Below are 19,323 nucleotides of genomic sequence, written 5' to 3' on the forward strand. Positions count from 1 at the left end.
GGCGTCGCTGCATGGAGAGAAAAAGGAAATAGGAAACATAGTAGGGAAAAAAAAATAAACCTCTCCAGATAATGTGTGTAAGCTAAGAAACAGGGAACCAAATACCTCGCAAGCGCCGGGGTGTGGATGAAAAGTAGCACTCGCTGCCTAGCCCCGAAGCAACCCCTGTACCCATGGTCCCTCGCTTATTGCTCTTGGTGAACTGAAATGAAACAAAAATGAAGCAGCCTAGATCCCGCTGGCGCCCGGAGCCTCCTGGTCTTTCCGCAAATCGATCAACAGCTCACGGAAGCGCTCCTTGCCAGAGCCACTGGCACCACCAGTGTTGCCCTTTCCAGACACATCAACCAGCTTGGCAATGCGCTCCCAGCTGGTACCACCAGCAGAGGTGTCCTCGCGGCTGTTCTTGAACTGCTCAGCCTCAGCTTTGGTCTGGGCACGGTGCTTTTCGGCCTTGTTGTTGTAGGAAACGTAGAAATCGTCAATGTTCTCGCGAGCCTTCTGCACGGTAGCCTCCTTCTTCTCGGCTGATACCTCCGCGCGGCGGGCAATCTCAGCGTCGCGCTTCTCACGCCATTCACTATTTGTTTAAACATCCAATGGTCAGCTTGGTGATACAGGCTGCAGACGTCATGCGCCCGCTTGCCGTGGTGGGGCCAATTCAACCTACCGAACAGCATCGCCTTCGTCGTCGGGCTGAGGTGGGCTTTGGTATCCAGTCGGGGGGAATGGGGAACCGGAGCCGGTAATTGTACCTCCAGGGGCGACGTTCTAGATAACACCGTCATGTCAGCGCAACTCCAACCTTGGCAGTCATGCACCACAATTCTCCAAGCCATACCTCATTCTGTGCATATGTGTCCTCGCCGGGGAAAGAACCCTCGAATTTGGCTACTTGCTGAGCGTGTTCGCTATTGACACCACCTAGTAGGTCATCGTCGTCATCGGCATTGGTTGGGACCTGCCCCGAAAAATCGCCGGCCAGGCCCGCGTTGGCCTCACGCTGCGCGAAGTCAAGACCATCGGTTTCCTCGATGTCAGCAGTTCCGGATGGGGCTAGACATGAGGAGATTAGCACTGTTTACACGTATGGGGTCAGGCACCGGGTGCAGTGGATAGACATACCATCAAACCCTTCCAGTGCAGGGAATCCGGGAAGGTCTTTGTCGGTCATTTTGTGGGTGATTCAGGGAGTGAGTTTTACAATGTATGAAAAGGAAGCAAATTGTAAAACCAGTTGAAGAGAATATGAGAGTTTGAAGTAGGTAAGTTGACAGGTTGTCGGCGAAGCGCTCGGAACCCCGTACTCTACCAAGGCGGTCAGTAAGCTTAGGTTGTTACTGGAATAAAGAGCTGTTTCACTCACATTTTCTTGTTATGCTGACGATTGCGCAAAGGAGAACCGTATTCACAGTGCTGACGATTGCCTGCTTTTGTTTGCTCGAACGACATTGTTTCTATTGATTATCCTTCCTGTCACTTCCACGAGTCTCAATTGCTCTCGGTTTGTACCGCGCATCGCTATTTGGTCCGGTCCGCCACTGTCGCGACTCAATCTCCCAACGGCCCAACTCTTCTCTAGCTACTCTCATTCTCTCAAGGACCCAGTGTAACTCTTTGCAACAATGGCATACACAGACGATGCTGTCAAGGCAAAGCTTTCTGCCCTGAATGAGACTCAAGAGAGTATTGTCACTGTTGCCCAGTGGGTCATGTTCCATAGGTATGACAACAACACAGCATGTGTCCCTGCTGGAGAAACATACTGATCTGCGTTTGTTTATGTAGACGGCATGCCGATAAGACCGCACAGATCTGGCTGCAGAAGATCCGTGACTCTCAGCCCGTCAAGCGCCTCAATCTGGTTTACCTAGCCAACGGTACAAAACGACCCACCAAGTCTCATCTTCATCGACTAATATACGTACAGAGGTCTCCCAACAATCAAAGGCTCGAGGTAGAGAAGAGTTTCTTACAGCCTTTGCGCCAGTCAGTCATCGAACATAATTTCCTACATGAACTCCCGGACTAACCTGGACTCAGATCGTCGCGGAGGCCACAGCAACCGCCTACAGGGGTTCTTCGAATGATATTCAGCAGAAGCTCCGCCGTGTTGTGGAGGTGTGGAGAGCACGCAATGTTTTCGAGGGACCCATCCTAGATGCGGTGGATGCCCGTTTGAACGGTAAGCTAGCTCTGTCGGACGCCGCTCCGGCTTCTTGCGCCAGTTCTTCTAACGTAGTTTTGCTTCTAGAAATCGACAAAACTCGCTCTACTACCAAGAAACAGCCCCTCGGCGGCTCACTCTTCAACAAGGAACCCTCCGCCGGTTCTGCTCCCACCGAAATCCAGCCACTGATTCCATTGCAAGTCGCCCTTAACAAGGCTGCTATCACCTCCACCACTTCTGCCGCAAATGCCGATTCCGAATACAGCAAGATGCATGATAACAAGGAGCCACAGCCTACTCCTCCGGTGCATGCTGCGCGTCTGAGCCAGCTCCTCAAATCCCTCGCCAACGCCGAGAGCTCTGTCTCGGAGGTCATCAAGTCCCGGCGTGCATTGATCGACGGGCTCGAGAAACTTCTTGCAAACAACCGGTCTGAACTGGCCAAAGAGGAGACATTGGTGGCGCAGCTCTCAGAGAGAAAGACCCAGACGGATTCGAAAAAGCGTGAAGTCGAGGATGCCATAATGCTAAACATGACCCCCGCCACCTCGGGTTCCCATTACTATGAAGGGGAGGTCCCTCGTCCCGAGGCTGAGGCTCTGACCCCTCCCTCTGTTGAAGCGTTAACGCCTGTCGGGTCACCCAAGCCTGAGCAACAGCAAACTAGCCATGGTCCTTTCACCGAGGAGCCGCAAATGGAGCTCTCCGATGGACTGGTCATTCCTGATATGGGACCAGACAGTGGACTCCCACTAGACCCGGCTGAACTCTCCCCAGGGGGTAATGATTTTGATCTAAGCGCAAACGGGGCGGGGGCAAAACGGCGCAAAGTGACCCATGGAGAGGATGACTACACCCAGTTTGCGGCTGGGGATCTTGATGTCGATGTTGCCGCCCTGATTGCACAGCAAGGGAAGCAGTAATTTGGGGGTAACTGTTGATCCAGGAGCTCTCCTCTTCATTCTGTCCGATAGCTATTCATCACCTGTTTTCATAGGTCCATCTACGACACATGTCAATACTATTTGAATTTCGGTCAATACACTTACATACTTCTTGAACGGTTCTCTATTTCTATTCAGATTTAGCCTGTCTTAATGGAAACATTTAGAAATACATTCTAATGACCTTCCCGCTAATTGCTAATTCGAATTATTTGCACAGGATGTAAAGACCATTATCGAAGTATGTCTGGATCCATCCAGCGATCTCGACCAAACCGACTCGACGAGGGATGTCGCCTTTCTCGCGTTGCCAAGACTGACCGAATATTATTAGATGATTCATCAGCAGGTGGTGGTGGTGGTGAGCCGTGATTTTTCGGTTTCACGACCAGAATAATGATCAGTCCTACCACCACCAGGGCTAGCAGAATCATGACCTTGCGTTTGGTGGTTCGGCGTTGATAGTTTGTAGCCTGGAAATATCAGTCAGCCATTTGCACTGTCAGCTTGTTAAAGTAAATAACATACCACTTTAAGTTCTTTCTCAGCACCCCTGACTTCGGTCCCCATTCTCTCAACGTTATAATCAATGCGATCGAGCATAGTGCCTTGGTCGATGACCATAGTCTGCAGTTCACGGAAGATATCCGAAAGCTCAATAATCCCCTTTGCAATATCGTTGATCTCACGCTCGCGCTGCGCAATAACCGCATCATTCTGGCCCGTCGCCCGTTGTTGCGTCTGCATCAGCATAGTCTGTGAGAAGGTCTTGTCGGCATCGGACTCCATCAGGGAAGGATCGGTGTACGGGTTCTGAACGGGGGTCGGAGCACGATCGAACGGCGTAGCAAAGCCCTCTATATCTCGTAATTCTGCGAACAGAGTATGCGAATTAGTTTCACGTGCGCACAATGAAAGCAAGACGGGAACAAGTCATACTTCTCAAATATGTGCTCTGCTTCTTCCGAAACCTCGCACTCGCCTCCTGGACCCTCGAAGCCAAAGAGATCTGAATGTTCTTGGCCATGGTCTCCTCACCACTGGTCACGCCGCCATGCTCTTTGGACTCGAGGACCATCCTCTCGATCCTATTGATGGCTTTCTGGCAGTCGTGGAAGCTGCGCGTGACCTCTTGCGTCAACCGCTCAATCAAACCCTCGTCTTGTCTTCGGAGATCCTCATCTCCGAACCCAGGAAGCAAATGCTTCTGGTGTAGTTTATCTAGCTCCGCAGCCTTCTGCGCGATATCTGCCAGGTACTCCGAGACTTCTTCCTGAATGTCCACCCAGCGTGGAGGCAGTAGGTCCATCTCGATAACCATGTCGCCATCTTCTTCGAAGCCACCTGTCTCGGAGATCAGTCGCCGGCTTTCCTCCGGCTGGGAGGGTGAGTCAAAGCCATTGGAGGGGGCTGCGAAACGCGGTTTCTTGGCCGGGTGATGTGCGAAGGATTGGCGGTAGGAGATGTAGCTGTTGCGACGGGCGCAGTTGGTTAGTCTTGTGTTTCCGCGGCGGTTGACGTAGCTGGTTTGGGAGGGGGTAGGCATACAGGTTGGTTCGATCCCGCCACATCGTGGCTGGGGTTACGGGGATGTCGCGTGTAGATTATGGTGAAAGCGGTGTAATTGCGGAGTTCATGATCAGTCGTCGAGAATTAGTGTATGTTCCTGAGGATGGTATTGGTGCTGGGTGTATGTTGCAGCGGAGTTGACGGTCCCGGGAAGCTCTCTCCACTGTGAGGCCGGCAATTCGCCCAGTCTCCAGGGCGCAGCCCCACTTAGGGAGTACGTTGTGCTATTTTTGAGATACCCTCCTTCACACTTAGTATTGTTTCTGTGAATCTGATCAAACGCGAATATAAATCGTAGATGTAATTGACTGACCCTGCTACGTGATTGTAATTGGAAGTTTGCCAAGTCTATACCTGTAATACGCCCACTTGATTGAATCCCCATTTGTTGTTACATACTTCTGAAGCTCCTACTCGTTTGATCATTGCAGATTAATGAACACCATATGGTCTTATTGAACCCCCCAATCGGTCCTTCAATTCTTGCTTAAAAGTATGGGGCCATTAACGACTCAAAATAACTACCTAAAGATAAGACTGCATGTGCAGAAATTCCTCCTATACCCTTTATGCTTAGTTAATCATACACGAGCCCTTTGAACAAAGTGTAATAGAAATTCGGAATACTCACACTCCCTAGGCAGTTTATAGTATCGTACGAGGTGCCCTTCATGTTAGGAAGATCTAAATGCTGCTGCATTTCCTCCACCGTGAAGGAGCTCCAGTCTAGCTGGATTTTTGGACTAGCTTACTCGAAATCCTCTGTAATATGACTTCGTCGTTAATTCAGCGGGTGGAGAGTAAAGTAGTGATGGTGATGAGTTGTTCAGTAGCAGCTGGCCCTTGCGACTGATCATATGGCCTAGTTTAGGTAGGAAGAGCAATTTGAAAGTGAGAATGATTTCATCTTAAGAAGATGAATCACCTATAATACCAGAGGCAGGCTGTATGTAGCCATATTAGTGCACGTTAAAATGTTTGTCGTCATTATTGTACTAGGTTTCATATTAGTGAATAATTTGTTCGTAAGATGAGAGAACTCCTTACGGAAGAAATTTTGATGATGAAAAAGTTTTTTAAATGAAGAGGAGGCGACGGAGCATGAACTGAAGCGTTATAGTATAACTAAAGTGCTGTAATAAGAAATGAATGTCTAGGTGATTAGATCGATATACATATTAAGGCGTCTAAATAGGTGCTGTCTGTCTCTATGAGTCGTTTTACTGCATTTGGTAGACACGTAGTCTATATTTCTACTAGCCTAGTATATTCAAAGACTGGCTGCTGTGTTATCATAGATATACATAACATTCGATTTCCTAGTGCTAACCATGATAGTAGAGGTGTTACTATGACCATGGTTTTGCCTCTCAGAAGATCAACCAGCTGTTACTTAGCTAATCTCCTTGGGCCGATACGACGTCGTTGACATGAGGATATGTCGTATCTATCAGCATCCATCTGGTCCGCCCGATCTATGATCATCATCAGATAGAGGGGCCTTGGATGTCAAGGTGGACGATATAAGATATATTATCCGAACTATTGGGATGGAAGAAGCCCCCATCCAGTTATGAAGCAGTATAAGAGAAAGTTAAATAGCATGGGCCCGGGCCTTATCTAAAGTGCGGATGCTAGGTCAGGAGGGGCGGGGATGATAAGGCTGATGCATTGTTCTATTACCCCAATAATCTACCGCAAGCATGGCGTGAAACCTGGCGACAGAAGTTTCAGACAAAGCCACCTGACCATGCTTTGGAAACGCCACTTATGTAGTTCTTCGTACATGGTTTGGTATGATGTACCGTGATGATCATGTCCCCAGATTGATATTAACAGCTCGTTCCAAACACATGGGAATGTTATATGTAATACACATATATTTAGCGAACATTTTGCCTCAAAATTACAACACAGAGAGTGTATAGTTCCAAGGCTGGTTTGTAGTGGATCCAATCCGAATTGCTTTTCATGCCCTAGTCGTTTCAACTCAGCCTTATGCATTATCTAACCACCTGTAAGATGTACGTGTGGGTTTACGGTTTTGTATGTAGCTCGAGTGATCGGTTATATTCACCTTCCCTTGTGCCCTAACCGATAGATCCCTGTTCTACCGGAGTAACCTTGCCCGTGAAGTGCGGGGTTGAGGATTACACCATAAGGAGCTTTGAGGAGGCAATCAGTAGCGGTACAAGCTTTCTTTCTAGCTTACGGTGGTCCACCCGGACGCCAAGCATTTGCCTTCTGACCAAGTCTAGGCAGAGTTAGCCTGTCAAATTGGTAGGCTCCATTGGAGCCGTCTGCAGATGTCAAAGGCCCACAGCACATTTCAGCTGAGAAGAGAGTTTCAGCCCTGCTAAATCTAAACATTTCACTGTTATTGTTTTCTGCCCGTTTCGGTGCTGACCGCCCAATGGATACAGGGTCCTGACTGGTGTACTTATCAGGCACACTATTTTTGTGTACGGTACGATGTACCTCGCTCGTAAGGCTGGCAACCTTCCCCTTAACTTCTTCTCTCCCCACCTTCACCCCCCCTCCAACCTTTCTACATTCCTCATTTTCCCACCACATTTTCACCATGGTATGATTTCAAACCGCTATACTATTTAATATCTCACTTCCCTTCCCTCCTATCTAAACTGGATGGGTTGGTGAAAAATCCCCGCTTTGCGGGGCAGTGAGATAACAGCCATTTAAGATACCGTGACTGATCGCGACATCGCACCGTGTATAGGCTGATTCTCTGACCGAAGAGCAAGTTTCCGAGTACAAGGAGGCATTCTCCCTGTTTGTGAGTAACTTAATCCGCGATTGACGACTGCTGCCTGGACCGGAACCTAATTGCTTTCCCGTAATAGGACAAGGATGGCGATGGTGAGTGCGACCGTCTGCAATACCTTCACACCCAATAATACGACAATACGACAATACGGTGCCCTTTACGCGAACAAATGACTGAGACGAATGAATTGAATAGGACAAATCACCACCAAGGAGTTGGGCACCGTCATGCGCTCGCTCGGCCAGAACCCCTCTGAGTCTGAGTTGCAGGACATGATCAACGAGGTCGATGCCGACAACAACGGCACCATTGATTTCCCTGGTACGGTCCCTCCCACCGAATATCGAAAACCTCCAGCCTGAATCCATATTGACATGTGACAGAGTTCCTCACCATGATGGCCCGTAAGATGAAGGATACCGACTCCGAGGAGGAGATCCGTGAGGCGTTCAAGGTGTTCGATCGCGACAACAACGGCTTCATCTCTGCTGCTGAGCTGCGCCACGTTATGACTTCCATCGGCGAGAAGCTCACTGACGATGAGGTCGATGAGATGATCCGTGAGGCGGATCAGGACGGTGATGGCCGAATTGACTGTTCGTTGCCCCAGTCTATTCAGACCAAGATTCCGGTCATTCTACAGGGGATTTATATGCTAATTCATACCAGACAACGAGTTCGTCCAGCTCATGATGCAAAAATAAACTATTCATGTCGCCATGTTTTTGTTTCACCTTCAGCTGATGTCGTGATTTTCAATGAGGATGTTTCTTTTTCTCTTCTCCGTTCCCCCGATACCGATCTTTTGTAGTCTATGCTTTCCAATTCTTAGGCTCCAGCTTGGATGATTCATGATCAAGCGTGCAACTTGAATGCAGATAACATATGCAGGATTTGGTGGAAGATTTCGTGCGTTGAGATATCATAATGTAGGCAATGAACTTGATTTTGACTTCCAATCCTCTCCAGTAAAGCATGCCTCCCATGGGAATTTAGCAGTATCTTTGAAGTATCTCGTAATGGCGTAGATTTCACCCAACCTACAGAGGTCTTGTACATGACGAACAACCTTCAAATCTTTGTTTGACTCTGTCTACCGATTGAATCGCAAAACCTCCATATATTGCCTCGCAACATCCGCACCATCCACATCCGCCTCATTCTCCCCTACAGTCCCAGGACCCTGGTCATTCTTCATCTTCGCAGCCCTCCACTTCTTCAACCGACCCTTAACCTCCTCCCCAACCCCAGGAACAAGAATAGCCTCTCGCGCTCCCTCAACACCAAGTCTCCCCCAAAACTCTCGAATCAAAGCTGCAGTAGCCGCATACTCCGCATCAACATCCGACTCCTCAATAGAGAGGTCCACATCAATCCCAGAGTCGGATTCATGCTCATCTGTACTCTGAGCACCCAAATGTGCAGAAGAAATCGAGTCCACGACAGTTGGACCCCGCCACTCAATCTCAATAAGTGTTCCACGCGGTCGCGCAGTCGGGAACGTCTGTCGCACATCACCCAATCGCACACGGAAATCACCCATATCGTAGATAACACCATTAGGCACAGCGACAGTCAATCGATGGGCCCAGAAGGGCTGACACGCGTACGTGAAATGATGGAAGAGCATACCGAAAGACGGCATAGGGAGAACAGTCATGATCATAGGCGATGAGTCTGACGACGCGGTAAAGCTATTGCTATTACTAGTCGACTGTGACTGCGACAAAGATTGAGATTGGACCATGGGCACCGAGCCCGGTACAGGGCTTGGGCTTGCACCGGCTGGTGCATGTGAGGGGTGGGAAGGCTTCCCTTCTGCTTCGGATGTGTAGATGAAGCCATGAGTGGGGTAATGGGTTAGCGAAAGGAATTGCATATAGCGCGGCTTCCCTGCTGAGGGATTCGCTGATGCAGGGACGAGACTTGGAGTGTCTCTCATTAATTTTTGTTCTAGGGCCCAGCGGCCCAAGGGGATGAGTTCTTCATCTGGGTAGGCGGAGCGGAGGCGCTCAGTGATTGTTGCCAGGGCTGTTGAGGAGTTCGGGTGTGAAGGGATGAAGTAGACACTTTTCAAGGCAGGTTAGTTCAGGGTTTGGACTTCTTGATGCGTGGGATGGGTACCCTGTGATTGGCATGGTGGGTTTTCGGGCCTGCTTATTGAGCAGGTGGTTGATGTTCGAATGATCACGATTAAGGCAGAGCGGCTTGATGAACACACGCTGATATTAATAAGGATGCCTCTGAGGGATAGATATTGGGTCCCCGGGTATATATGGTGTTGTTGCTTGAATCAATGGAGCATTGCCAGTGAATGAGATTGGAGACCGAGCAATGTAGGCCTGATAATGATGAAACAAAATTTTATAACCTGAATCTAAAGACTTGTTTAGTATTTACTTTAAGCATTAGATTGGGGGTATATTGACCTTACTTAAAGGTTGCTTTGAATGATATACGCGGATTTGAGCACCAATTGTTCAAAGCTCGATTCATTGCAGACGTTGCAGGTGCAAACAAGGCAAACATATACACTTTGTTTTTGTCACCAACAACAGTCTTTCCTAGAGTAAAATGTTACAACTCATAGATGTGAATAGTTTCTTGGTTTGATTCTTCCTACTAATGCCATTGCATTGTGATCTCAATGTTTAATCGATGTCATCAAATTCAATTCGTGCTTTTGCCACTAAAGGGTTGCTGGCCAAAACACGGCTGGCAGTGGCGGTCGCGGCTCCATTCAAGGGTTTCGGCCCCAAAATAGATACGACACACCTGCGCTATATTCAATGCCTTCGGAGACTATTGCTTTTGGAAACCATTTGGGCTCAATGGCTTGGAATTTGATTCCATAGAAGTATAGCTCTACTCTTGAGCTATGGACTATGTAGTCACTTCTTTCCCCCTTGGAAATAGTGACAACAGTTCAAATTCTGAAATCCAGACCCGCATGGGTTAGCCACGCCACAATTAATTTGCTAAACCAAGTTTGTGATGATCGGCTGTCTCTCTTCCTAACTGAGACACTTTCAGGGGACAAGTGGGACCCTCACGATGCTTTTCCCTCCTAGCCTGTCTAGGCAGACAGAATAAAGCACACGCGACAGCCAAGGCGGGCTGTGCCATGGAAAGTGGTCTAGGCCAAGCTATGCTTTCTTTATCCTACGATATACTCCGTACCGATGCAGGGTCTAGGCAAGCCACAAAGTATCTGTGAAGCTTGACTGTGCTGTCTTGGAATGCTTCTCTGAGCTCCTAAAATAACAATAACTTATTAATCCAATCAGCAGATTCGTGTTCGCCTACGTATCAAATCTCAAATCTTGTAGAGAACGGAGTATATCGAACGGAGATCTCGACGATCAATGGAGCACCCTATGACATTGGCCCTTTTGTGCCCCCCACTGACGTGATTTTCGTCAATGTGACATTTTTAACTCCAGACACCCCTGGATCCCCAGGTCAGTCCATTCAATTAACATTCTGCCACAACATGGTGGAAGCCTTCCCCATGCAACCATTCTAACTATCATTCCTTTCTTGTTTATGCTTGTCGCTCACTGTCATTTACACATTCTTTTCTCCACTCTCCTTCGCCTTTCCACCTTACTTTTCTATCGGATTCAAATAGCTTTTCGAATTCAGCGTTTTCGCGAACCGCCTTTCATTATGGTCCCCAATCGCAGGGGCCGGTCATTGTCCACCGCACTATTCCTCCTAGCCTTAGGATATTTCTTTTTATTACAACTACCCTTCAGTCTTTCACCCTGGGATTATCACCGGAGACCGACACCGGTCAAAAACGAAAACATCAGGCCAGACGCCATTCACCTAGACCGCGCACACAAGATACACCCCATTGCATCATACATTCCCTTGCCAACAAATCCAAAACCGCTTCCCCGCATCCAACATGAGTTCGAACCAGAGAGCTGGTCGGAGCGCAAAAAGAGAACTCAGAGACAGAGGGCTGTCAAGAAAACATTTCTTCACGCTTGGAATGGCTACAAAAATCATGCCTGGCTACGAGACGAGGTCTCACCCGTGAGTGGGAAATTTGAAGACTCTTTCAGCGGCTGGGGTGCCACTCTGGTCGATGCATTGGATACATTAGTTATAATGGGCCTCGATGGTGAGCTGAAGCTCGCACTGGAGGCACTCGAACAGATTGACTTCACCACAACATTCAGCAAAGAGGTCAACGTTTTTGAGATCGTGATCAGGTACATGGGAGGGTTGATCGCAGCCCATGACCTGACCAACGGAAAACATCCGATCTTGCTCAAGAAAGCAGAGGAGCTCGGCAACATGATTTTCTATGCTTTTGACACCAAAAACCACATGCCACAGATGCGCTGGAAATGGGGCCGGTCAGCCATCGGTCAAGAGATTGAGCCAAACCCACATACAAGCCTGGCGGAATTGGGTTCTTTGACAGTTGAATTCACCCGTCTGACCCAGCTAACCGGGAACCCAATGTACTACGACGCCGTCCAGCGTATAACGGATGAGCTAGACAAGGTCCAAATGCGAACTAAAGCTCCAGGTTTATGGCCTAATTTCGTTGACGCACTCCGTCTTGATTTCAATGGTTCTGACTTTTCGCTTGGCGGTGGTGCTGATTCCACCTATGAGTACCTGCCCAAGGAGCACATTCTTCTCGGTGGGCAGACAGATCAATACAAAAAAATGTGGGAGCGATCACTCGATGCAATCAAGAAAAATCTACTGTTCCGTGCCGTTACCAAAGAAGAAGACAAGCAAATTCTCTTCACCTCCAATATGCAATTTGCGGGGGGCGCAAGCCACATTGCACACACCTCAGACCATCTGAAATGCTTCATTGGTGGCACCGTAGGCATCGCTGCCAAAATCTTCAATCGTCCTGAAGACCTATCAATCGCTCGGGGCCTCACAGATGGATGTATCTGGGCATACGATTCGATGCCGACAGGTGTCATGCCCGAGACCTTCCAGTTCACTCCCTGTGCAGACCTGGAAGATTGCCCATGGGATGAGACTCGCTGGTACGAGTCTGTCCTCAGACAGCCCATCGAGCTTCAACAGCACCGCAGAGAAGCACAGAAAATCGTCGCAGCGGAAGTCATTCCACCAGGAATGGTCGGAACTAAAGATTCTTCATACAAGCTTAGGTAACGTTACAGTCTTCGACCATAGCTTATATTGGTGACATTGGAAAAGTACTAATCGAATCTAGACCCGAGGCTGTTGAGTCTGTTTTCATAATGTACCGAATCACTGGTGACAAGTCCCTGCAAGATGCGGCTTGGCGCATGTTCCAAAATATTGAGAAGATGACGCATACCAATTTTGGTCACTCAGCCGTTAAGGACGTCCGTGACCTGGACACATTAAAAGCCGACAGAATGGAAAGTTACTGGCTCGCTGAGACACTCAAGTACTTGTATCTCATCTTTTCCGAGCCGGACCATGTCAGCTTGGATGAGTACGTCTTGTAAGTTTATCTATGTCCTCCTTTTTGCTTGGTGTCTCAAGCTAATATGCTCTACTTAGGAGTACCGAGGCACATCCATTTAAGCGATCTTCTGGATTTGTTTAACATTTGCATACTTTCATTAAGCGAAGAAAGTCCGTTCTAGCATTTCATTTTTAGCAATATGCGGCGTTCAGGGTTTCAAATATATAGGCCGGGGAACATTCATAGACATTCGTTCCAAATATTATTAGCTGACAGACTGTCTACTCTTCTCTATCAACATTGTCAGATTCAGCTCATGTTTCTATATACTAAAATACAGCACTTGCTGTACATCTATACATAAGCCGTCGCGTCAGTCGAGACCTGCTTCGAGCCCTCCCCCTCGTTCAAACTGAACGGAGTACTGCACTTCTTTCCGAATAACCATCTTGTCCGGGTCCTCGTTCTCAGCAGGCCCCTCCTCTGTACGAGCATATTGTCTATGTAACTGAGGCATAAGCTCCAGCGCATCGGACTCAAACTCTAGAGCAGAGCCTCCCTGATCCCGCACTCCAGCCTTGCCTTTATCAACTTTGGCAGCGTTACTAGAACCTCCAAGAGAAAACAAAGATCGGCGAACAGGCACTCGTATCGTCCCACCACCACCAGCCCCATGCATTTTGACAGATTGTCTCTTCTGTCGATTCTCTAAACGAACTGCATCGTCATCAACACATCCATCTCGACATAGCGCTTCCTTCGAAGCCGACCTCGGCAAAGCCCCCGTCGCCGTCCCTGCTCTCTTTCTCCGAACGCGAGACAAAGACCTAGATCTAGAATCTGCATTCGAGCCAGATCCAGATCCAGACTTTGAACTCCCCTTTGTCCCCCTCGACCGCGAGGCATAGCCACTGCTTTCCAAGCTAGAGTCCCCTGCAGTTCCATAATTGGTACTTACGGCAGCCATAAATGGGCGGAGACAGAAGACGCTGCACGCGACGAGGGCATAGTGGACTTCGACCTGGAGCCAGAGGGTAGGTTCGACGGCGGCGAGGGTAACGTCGTTGTCGGCGAGGGCGGAGTGGAGTGAAGACATATGGAGGAGGGCGAATACTATTAGACTATCAGAGATGTTAGATCTCCGTTCGCTCCACCACCGATGTGTATATGATACTCCTGGTTCAAGTTAATACATACGGAAATCGGAATATAAACGCAAAGCCAATTCCAAGCTTGCGTTTAACAGACATGAATAGTCCTTTGAGAAGAGCGACAGCCAGTGAGAAGATAATAATCTCCGTGATGATGTCCACAGCGGCTATGAATTGCCATCGTTGATACTGGCGTGGGTTACACGATTAGCATAACTCTACCTCTCTTGAAGGGGACATTGATCAAGCTCACCAAATTTCGACACTGTCCACCCTGTATCCTCCACGGGCGATTAAGTTCACAATTGACTAGCAGAATAAGAACAGCAGGTATAAGCCAAGCCGTACACAATGCGAATGTCGCCCACGAAGCCCAATTATGTGGTTTTTGGGGCGTAAGACGAAGATAGATAGCAACGACGCAGCATTTCGAGAGATAGATCACTATCAATGCAAACATATCGCTTGTAGCAATTAACTAAATTATTGTTAATTCTCGCTATAAGTGTATATGAGGTGAAGAGCTCACATACTGTTTGGACCTGATCGAGTTGTGATTCGTTTAGTAAAGTGAGTGATGTGCCGAAGCCACGGGAGCAGGCGTAAAAGACTAGGATTGATTGGATGATGCCGATAGCCTAATGGATGTTCAGCTTGTTGTTGTTCCAAAGTCTCTCTACCTCTCTAACTGATTGGCAGTACAACTGCCTGCAAGAAACTCACTGTTGCACCCAAAAGGACGATATCATCTCGCGCGAAAGGCGGCATCAGCAATAATCGGACGTATAGTCGAATTAAGAAACAGACGAGTGACACAACCAGCCCCAAGGCCACTGTAATGATAATCCATGCGCCATGGTGAAAGTCATCGACTACTTCGAACGGTGGCGATTGGCCTGGGGGTACATAGGGGCCCATGGCAAGAGCAATGGTTTGAACAACTTAGTGCTTCACTCTCTCCATGGGCATCGAAAGAGAACGTTCCCAGGAACCAAGACCACGAGGGGTCACGAGATATATCCAGCCTCACAAGGCAAACGGCATCAGCCCAAGGCAGCAATAATCAGATATATTGATATATCGCCCTGGTGATCGTAGAGGTGCCGATAGCCGTGGAGGACCAGCGAGGGTCCGAGATCCAATGTTGTATACAATCCACAGTATACGACCAGCCCGCTCAAGCCTCTTCAGACCGACCTTGGAATCAAGGTAAAGTCTGTGGCAAAATTATTAACCCATCCCTTCGCAGAAGATGGAAATAAGAATCTGATATTATATTAATAATATCACAAAAGGAACTAAACTAGCGACTCCTCACTTCATAGACGCCAGCGACCGAGCACATATCTTCGGTGCAGGCGGCAGCTGCCATTCCGACATGGAGGCGTCGATCAACATGCGAGTTATGACTCGTGGATCCAGCGGACAGCTTTCCGATAGGACCATGTGGTTTGACCCCTGGGACAAAAACATGCGAGGGAGGGTGCATTCGGCTAGTGTCCTCGGGCTAGTACAGAAGGGTTGAGTGGCGGATATGGAGGTTAAGCATCAAGGGGTGATCTATGCAGGGATCATAGTACATGGTTCATGCCAAGGTGCACTATTGAGCGATCCTTTTTAAGAGAAAAAGCAAACATACCGATTCCAAACTCTCAAACGTGCTTTTGACATAAGGAAAGAAATAACAAAAGCAAATAAAGGCCTTGGGGTAATAAAGTGAAAGAGCTGGTACAATTGGGCATAAACATCTATGTCAGTTGCCTGCTGCTAAGGGTCGTTGCATCCCCCTTGGCATGCAAGGCGCCGATAGCTTCATAGCCCATTCTTCCGGGCCCATTTAGATTCAAGGGATAGAAATCAAATTCATGATTCTAGCGGCCCAAGCGCAATGTAACGATTTGGATCAAACATCAGATGTGTCGAAACCAGTGTTTGGAGTTTCCCACATGGCGGTAGAATTTTTCCATGCCTTGCGGCCACGTCGTTACCACGCTTGAATCCTGCGATGTGACGTCCAGGGCCCCGAAGTCAGAAAAATGAAAGAAGATTGAAGGATACCTCTCCCAGTACCTGCTTCTTTCGGATTAGCATAGGTCTTTCTGATTTGACTTGAGTTACCCCCTCTTTCAGCAGGGGCTGCTTGGTCTCTTATATCCTTCCCGCACATTGCGTCGCGGACTGCTCATGCAGTCAATCGGGCAGTTGATTTCTTCAAACTTAACCGGTCCTTAACAATTCGAATCTTTTGCTTTTGTGGGGTTCGTTTCACAAGAGCCCTGTTTGTCGAAATTTGAAAGGCACAGTACTTTGTTGATTTCAACGATGCCTCTCTCGCATAGATCCAAGAATGACTCTCAGATGACGGAAAGTGTGATAGACGATGTCGAGGATTTTCCGCAGAAGGCACCTAAGGGCCGTGTTGCGCCCCGGTACATGGGGACGTTGGCTGATCAACGGGATATGAGTGCGCTAGGGCGCGTACAGGTTCTGCGAGTGCGTTGCGTTGGCTAATTGCGACTCTTGACATCGCTAACGATTAGCAGAGAAATTTTCGATTTATTTCAATCGTTGGCTTTGGATGCACTCTCATTTGTACATGGGAAGTTATCTTGACGTTAGTCTATGTTCTCTGCAGACATTGGAGTTGATATTAACGGCGCAATAGATTGTTGTCCTCGGGGTTGACTGATGGTGGCACGGCGGGTTTGATTTGGGGATTCATTGGTGTTTCCATCGGGTTCACTCTCGTTTATGCCAGTATAGCTGAGATGGCCTCGATGTAAGTGGAGCTGTTAGGTTCCTGATCGGCTGGTGCTAATAGATAGTGTAGGGCACCGACTGCTGGTGGGCAGTACCACTGGGTGTCGGAATTTGCTCCACGGCGTGGACAAAAGTTCCTCAGTTACATCACAGGTAGGAGCCCTATATATTCTGAGACCTGAAGCGGTAAATCGTTGACATCACTAGGATGGCTCTCTGCAATGGGTTGGCAATGTGCCATTGTCTCCATCGCATATCTGGCCGGCACAATCATCCAAGGCCTGATTGTGTTGAATCACCCAGAGTATGATTTTCAACGATGGCATGGAACAATGCTAGTAATTGCCATCTCGTCCTTTTCCATCCTGTTTAACACTTTCTTGGCTAAAAATTTGCCATTTGTCGAAGGGTTGATTCTGATCATCCATGTCATTGGCCTCTTCGCGATCATCATTCCACTATGGGTACTGGCACCGCGCAACAATGTTCATGCGGTGTTTACTCACTTCAACAATGGTGGTGGCTGGGATAATTCTGGAACGGCGACTCTGGTTGGGCTTTCCACCACTATCACATCGATGCTAGGGTACGACTGTTCCGTTCATATGTGTAAGTCTGGTCTTATATATAGGCAATGCATGCAGCTAACGTCTCGTAGCAGAAGAAATCAAAGACGCCTCGGAGACACTTCCCAAAGCCATGATGGCCTCTGTAGCAGTCAATGGCGTACTCGGGTTCATCATGTTGGTCACCTTATGTTTCACCTTGGGCGAGGTCGACAAAGTACTGGATACTCCGACAGCGTACCCATTCATCCAAATCTTCTACAACACAACCGGCAGTCTCGCAGCTACAAACGCGATGACAGCGGTCCTGATAGTAACATTGACAGCTAGTACCATCACGGAAGTGGCCACAGCTTCGCGACAGCTATGGTCATTCGCTCGGGATGAGGGCATTCCATTCTCATCCTTCTTCGCATATGTAGGCCAATTAAAAAGCCGAATATTTCAAACAAACCCAGCTGACTGTTTTGACAGGTTACACCAGGGTGGAACATCCCTCTGAACTCCGTGATGGTCTCCCTTGGGGTCACCATTCTCCTTTCGCTGATCAACATTGGATCACAAGTGGCCCTCAACGCGATCATCTCTCTGACCATCACGTCGCTCATGTCGGCATACATTATCTCGATTGGTTGTGTGTTGTTGAAGCGACTCCGTGGTGAAGCACTCCCACCTCATCGATGGTCATTAGGCCGATTTGGCATGGCAGTCAATATTGGGGCCATGGCTTTCCTGTTGCCCGTCTTCGTTTTTGCGTTTTTCCCCCTGTCGACATCCGTGACACGTGAGACAATGAATTGGAGCGTGGTGATGTATGTTGGCGTCATTGGATCGGCGACGATCTATTATTGGGCCAGGGGGCGGCATCATTTCGTTCCGCCCGTGGCATTAATCCAGAGAGAAGGCTTCTAGCCCCGGGGTTTGTAGCTTCTGATGCGCTTGGCTGCTGCCCAATGGTCTTTTGATACCTTTTTCTTTTTTTTTGTTGGTTTGGTTATTTGTATCTATTTTATTCTTGTGCTGTGATGACGTGATGTTGATATAAAATGTGGTTAAGATCAGAGCTTGCGGTCAGATGCCGATGAGTCTGATCTTGCAAATTTGGAATGAATTAATGATTTCACATATTCCCTCATACAGAGTATATTGGACATCCAGTTCTCCTATTATCCCCTGACCCTCCGCCCCACAGTCTGACTACAGAGAACCCCTGCAGATGACGAAATCCCCAGTTTCATCGGTATGTGCACGGGAGCGATTACTCGAAAAAGTCACGGAATAAGTTGGGTGCCCAACTCTGACGCCGAGGATTTCCGTAGATTTAAGTTATCAGATGGGGCCGTTATGTGCCAAACACTGCCTGAGACGGGAAGGTGTGACAGGCTGAATTCAAACATCCCTGTCTTCTTGGGAGACCTCAGAACACCCAGGATGCCGAGAACCCGAGGTAAAAAGGAGCTGAGAGCTTTCAGCTCAGGCCTGTGACGATCCTATCTCCAGAAAAGGAGCTTTCCCCATTTTCTCATTTCGGGACTAGGAACGCGTCCTTGGTATTTCTAGAACGACCCACTGCTACAGTAACGGCTTTATCCCCCAATGGTCGGGAATGTTGCTGTCCCGAGAGCCAGACGGTAGGGACAGGGCTAGATCGAGAATCAGTTGGGAAGTGGAGCTTATCCATTCACTAGTGGAGGTACTGTATTGAGAAAAGGAGGATTGAACCGGTTTTTCTTGGCTCGCGGAGTATAGCGAATCAGATAAGGAGAGGCGTTCCCGTGTTGGTACGACGTGCGCTATCTGATTGATTGATAAGTCGCGGTCTTACTTAATCCGTTGGGGAAAGTACGACCCGGTGTCGGCCCACTCCGCTGGGATTACATAGTTCTTACTCTAGTTCTTACTCCTTTTTTTTGCTTTTTCGAATCGAGATGAGGTTCG

At 48.4% G+C, this 19,323-nt stretch overlaps 8 protein-coding genes across 8 annotated transcripts; 4 read left to right on the forward strand and 4 right to left on the reverse strand.

Moving 5' to 3' along the window:
• Window positions 1–49: 49 nt before the first annotated feature.
• On the reverse strand, window positions 50–1,262 carry N7503_008293 (clathrin light chain CLC1). The gene is made up of 4 exons (XM_057067840.1): window positions 1,126–1,262; window positions 842–1,056; window positions 671–771; window positions 50–580 (listed from the first exon to the last, which is right to left on the reverse strand). Exons 1-4 carry the CDS (start codon window positions 1,172–1,174, stop codon window positions 229–231), a joined length of 717 nt encoding a protein of 238 aa, XP_056918695.1. The 5' UTR covers window positions 1,175–1,262; the 3' UTR covers window positions 50–228.
• Window positions 1,263–1,625: 363 nt separating this feature from the next.
• Window positions 1,626–3,093, forward strand: N7503_008294 (uncharacterized protein; the record flags this gene model as incomplete). The annotated part of the gene is made up of 5 exons (XM_057067841.1): window positions 1,626–1,723; window positions 1,789–1,880; window positions 1,931–1,989; window positions 2,044–2,185; window positions 2,255–3,093. The coding sequence occupies 5 exons, from the start codon at window positions 1,626–1,628 to the stop codon at window positions 3,091–3,093; spliced, it is 1,230 nt and encodes a 409-aa protein (XP_056918696.1).
• Window positions 3,094–3,347: 254 nt separating this feature from the next.
• Window positions 3,348–4,685, reverse strand: N7503_008295 (t-SNARE syntaxin TLG2; the record flags this gene model as incomplete). Its single annotated transcript, XM_057067842.1, has 4 exons — window positions 3,348–3,587; window positions 3,643–3,986; window positions 4,054–4,583; window positions 4,663–4,685. 4 exons carry the CDS (start codon window positions 4,683–4,685, stop codon window positions 3,348–3,350), a joined length of 1,137 nt encoding a protein of 378 aa, XP_056918697.1.
• A 2,579-nt stretch (window positions 4,686–7,264) lies between these two features.
• Window positions 7,265–8,172, forward strand: N7503_008296 (calmodulin; the record flags this gene model as incomplete). The annotated part of the gene is made up of 6 exons (XM_057067843.1): window positions 7,265–7,267; window positions 7,421–7,477; window positions 7,545–7,560; window positions 7,664–7,789; window positions 7,852–8,064; window positions 8,138–8,172. 6 exons carry the CDS (start codon window positions 7,265–7,267, stop codon window positions 8,170–8,172), a joined length of 450 nt encoding a protein of 149 aa, XP_056918698.1.
• Window positions 8,173–8,561: 389 nt separating this feature from the next.
• Window positions 8,562–9,606, reverse strand: N7503_008297 (uncharacterized protein; the record flags this gene model as incomplete). Its single annotated transcript, XM_057067844.1, has 2 exons — window positions 8,562–9,537; window positions 9,593–9,606. The coding sequence occupies 2 exons, from the start codon at window positions 9,604–9,606 to the stop codon at window positions 8,562–8,564; spliced, it is 990 nt and encodes a 329-aa protein (XP_056918699.1).
• A 1,531-nt stretch (window positions 9,607–11,137) lies between these two features.
• On the forward strand, window positions 11,138–13,049 carry N7503_008298 (glycoside hydrolase family 47 protein; the record flags this gene model as incomplete). The annotated part of the gene is made up of 3 exons (XM_057067845.1): window positions 11,138–12,621; window positions 12,687–12,944; window positions 13,004–13,049. The coding sequence occupies 3 exons, from the start codon at window positions 11,138–11,140 to the stop codon at window positions 13,047–13,049; spliced, it is 1,788 nt and encodes a 595-aa protein (XP_056918700.1).
• A 232-nt stretch (window positions 13,050–13,281) lies between these two features.
• N7503_008299 (uncharacterized protein) lies at window positions 13,282–14,977 on the reverse strand (the record flags this gene model as incomplete). The annotated part of the gene is made up of 5 exons (XM_057067846.1): window positions 13,282–14,029; window positions 14,106–14,248; window positions 14,313–14,537; window positions 14,593–14,697; window positions 14,783–14,977. The coding sequence occupies 5 exons, from the start codon at window positions 14,975–14,977 to the stop codon at window positions 13,282–13,284; spliced, it is 1,416 nt and encodes a 471-aa protein (XP_056918701.1).
• A 1,440-nt stretch (window positions 14,978–16,417) lies between these two features.
• On the forward strand, window positions 16,418–18,297 carry N7503_008300 (putative GABA permease; the record flags this gene model as incomplete). Its single annotated transcript, XM_057067847.1, has 7 exons — window positions 16,418–16,552; window positions 16,603–16,673; window positions 16,725–16,838; window positions 16,890–16,972; window positions 17,027–17,428; window positions 17,478–17,803; window positions 17,860–18,297. The coding sequence occupies 7 exons, from the start codon at window positions 16,418–16,420 to the stop codon at window positions 18,295–18,297; spliced, it is 1,569 nt and encodes a 522-aa protein (XP_056918702.1).
• Window positions 18,298–19,323: the final 1,026 nt, after the last annotated feature.

Source organism: Penicillium pulvis, assembly GCF_028828015.1.
Source record: "Penicillium pulvis strain IBT 33274 chromosome Unknown contig_7_segment1_segment0, whole genome shotgun sequence".
NCBI classification, from domain to species: domain Eukaryota; kingdom Fungi; phylum Ascomycota; class Eurotiomycetes; order Eurotiales; family Aspergillaceae; genus Penicillium; species Penicillium pulvis.

Excerpts from the sequence above, each read along its gene's own strand:
- N7503_008293 (XM_057067840.1), bottom strand. The coding sequence starts at position 1,174 with ATGACCGACAAAGACCTTCCCGGATTCCCTGCACTGGAAGGGTTTGAT. Across the intron at positions 772-841 it reads ACACATATGCACAGAATGAG|AACGTCGCCCCTGGAGGTAC; the intron begins GTATGGCTTGGA and ends GGTGTTATCTAG. Across the intron at positions 581-670 it reads GACGAAGGCGATGCTGTTCG|TGAATGGCGTGAGAAGCGCG; the intron begins GTAGGTTGAATT and ends TTAAACAAATAG.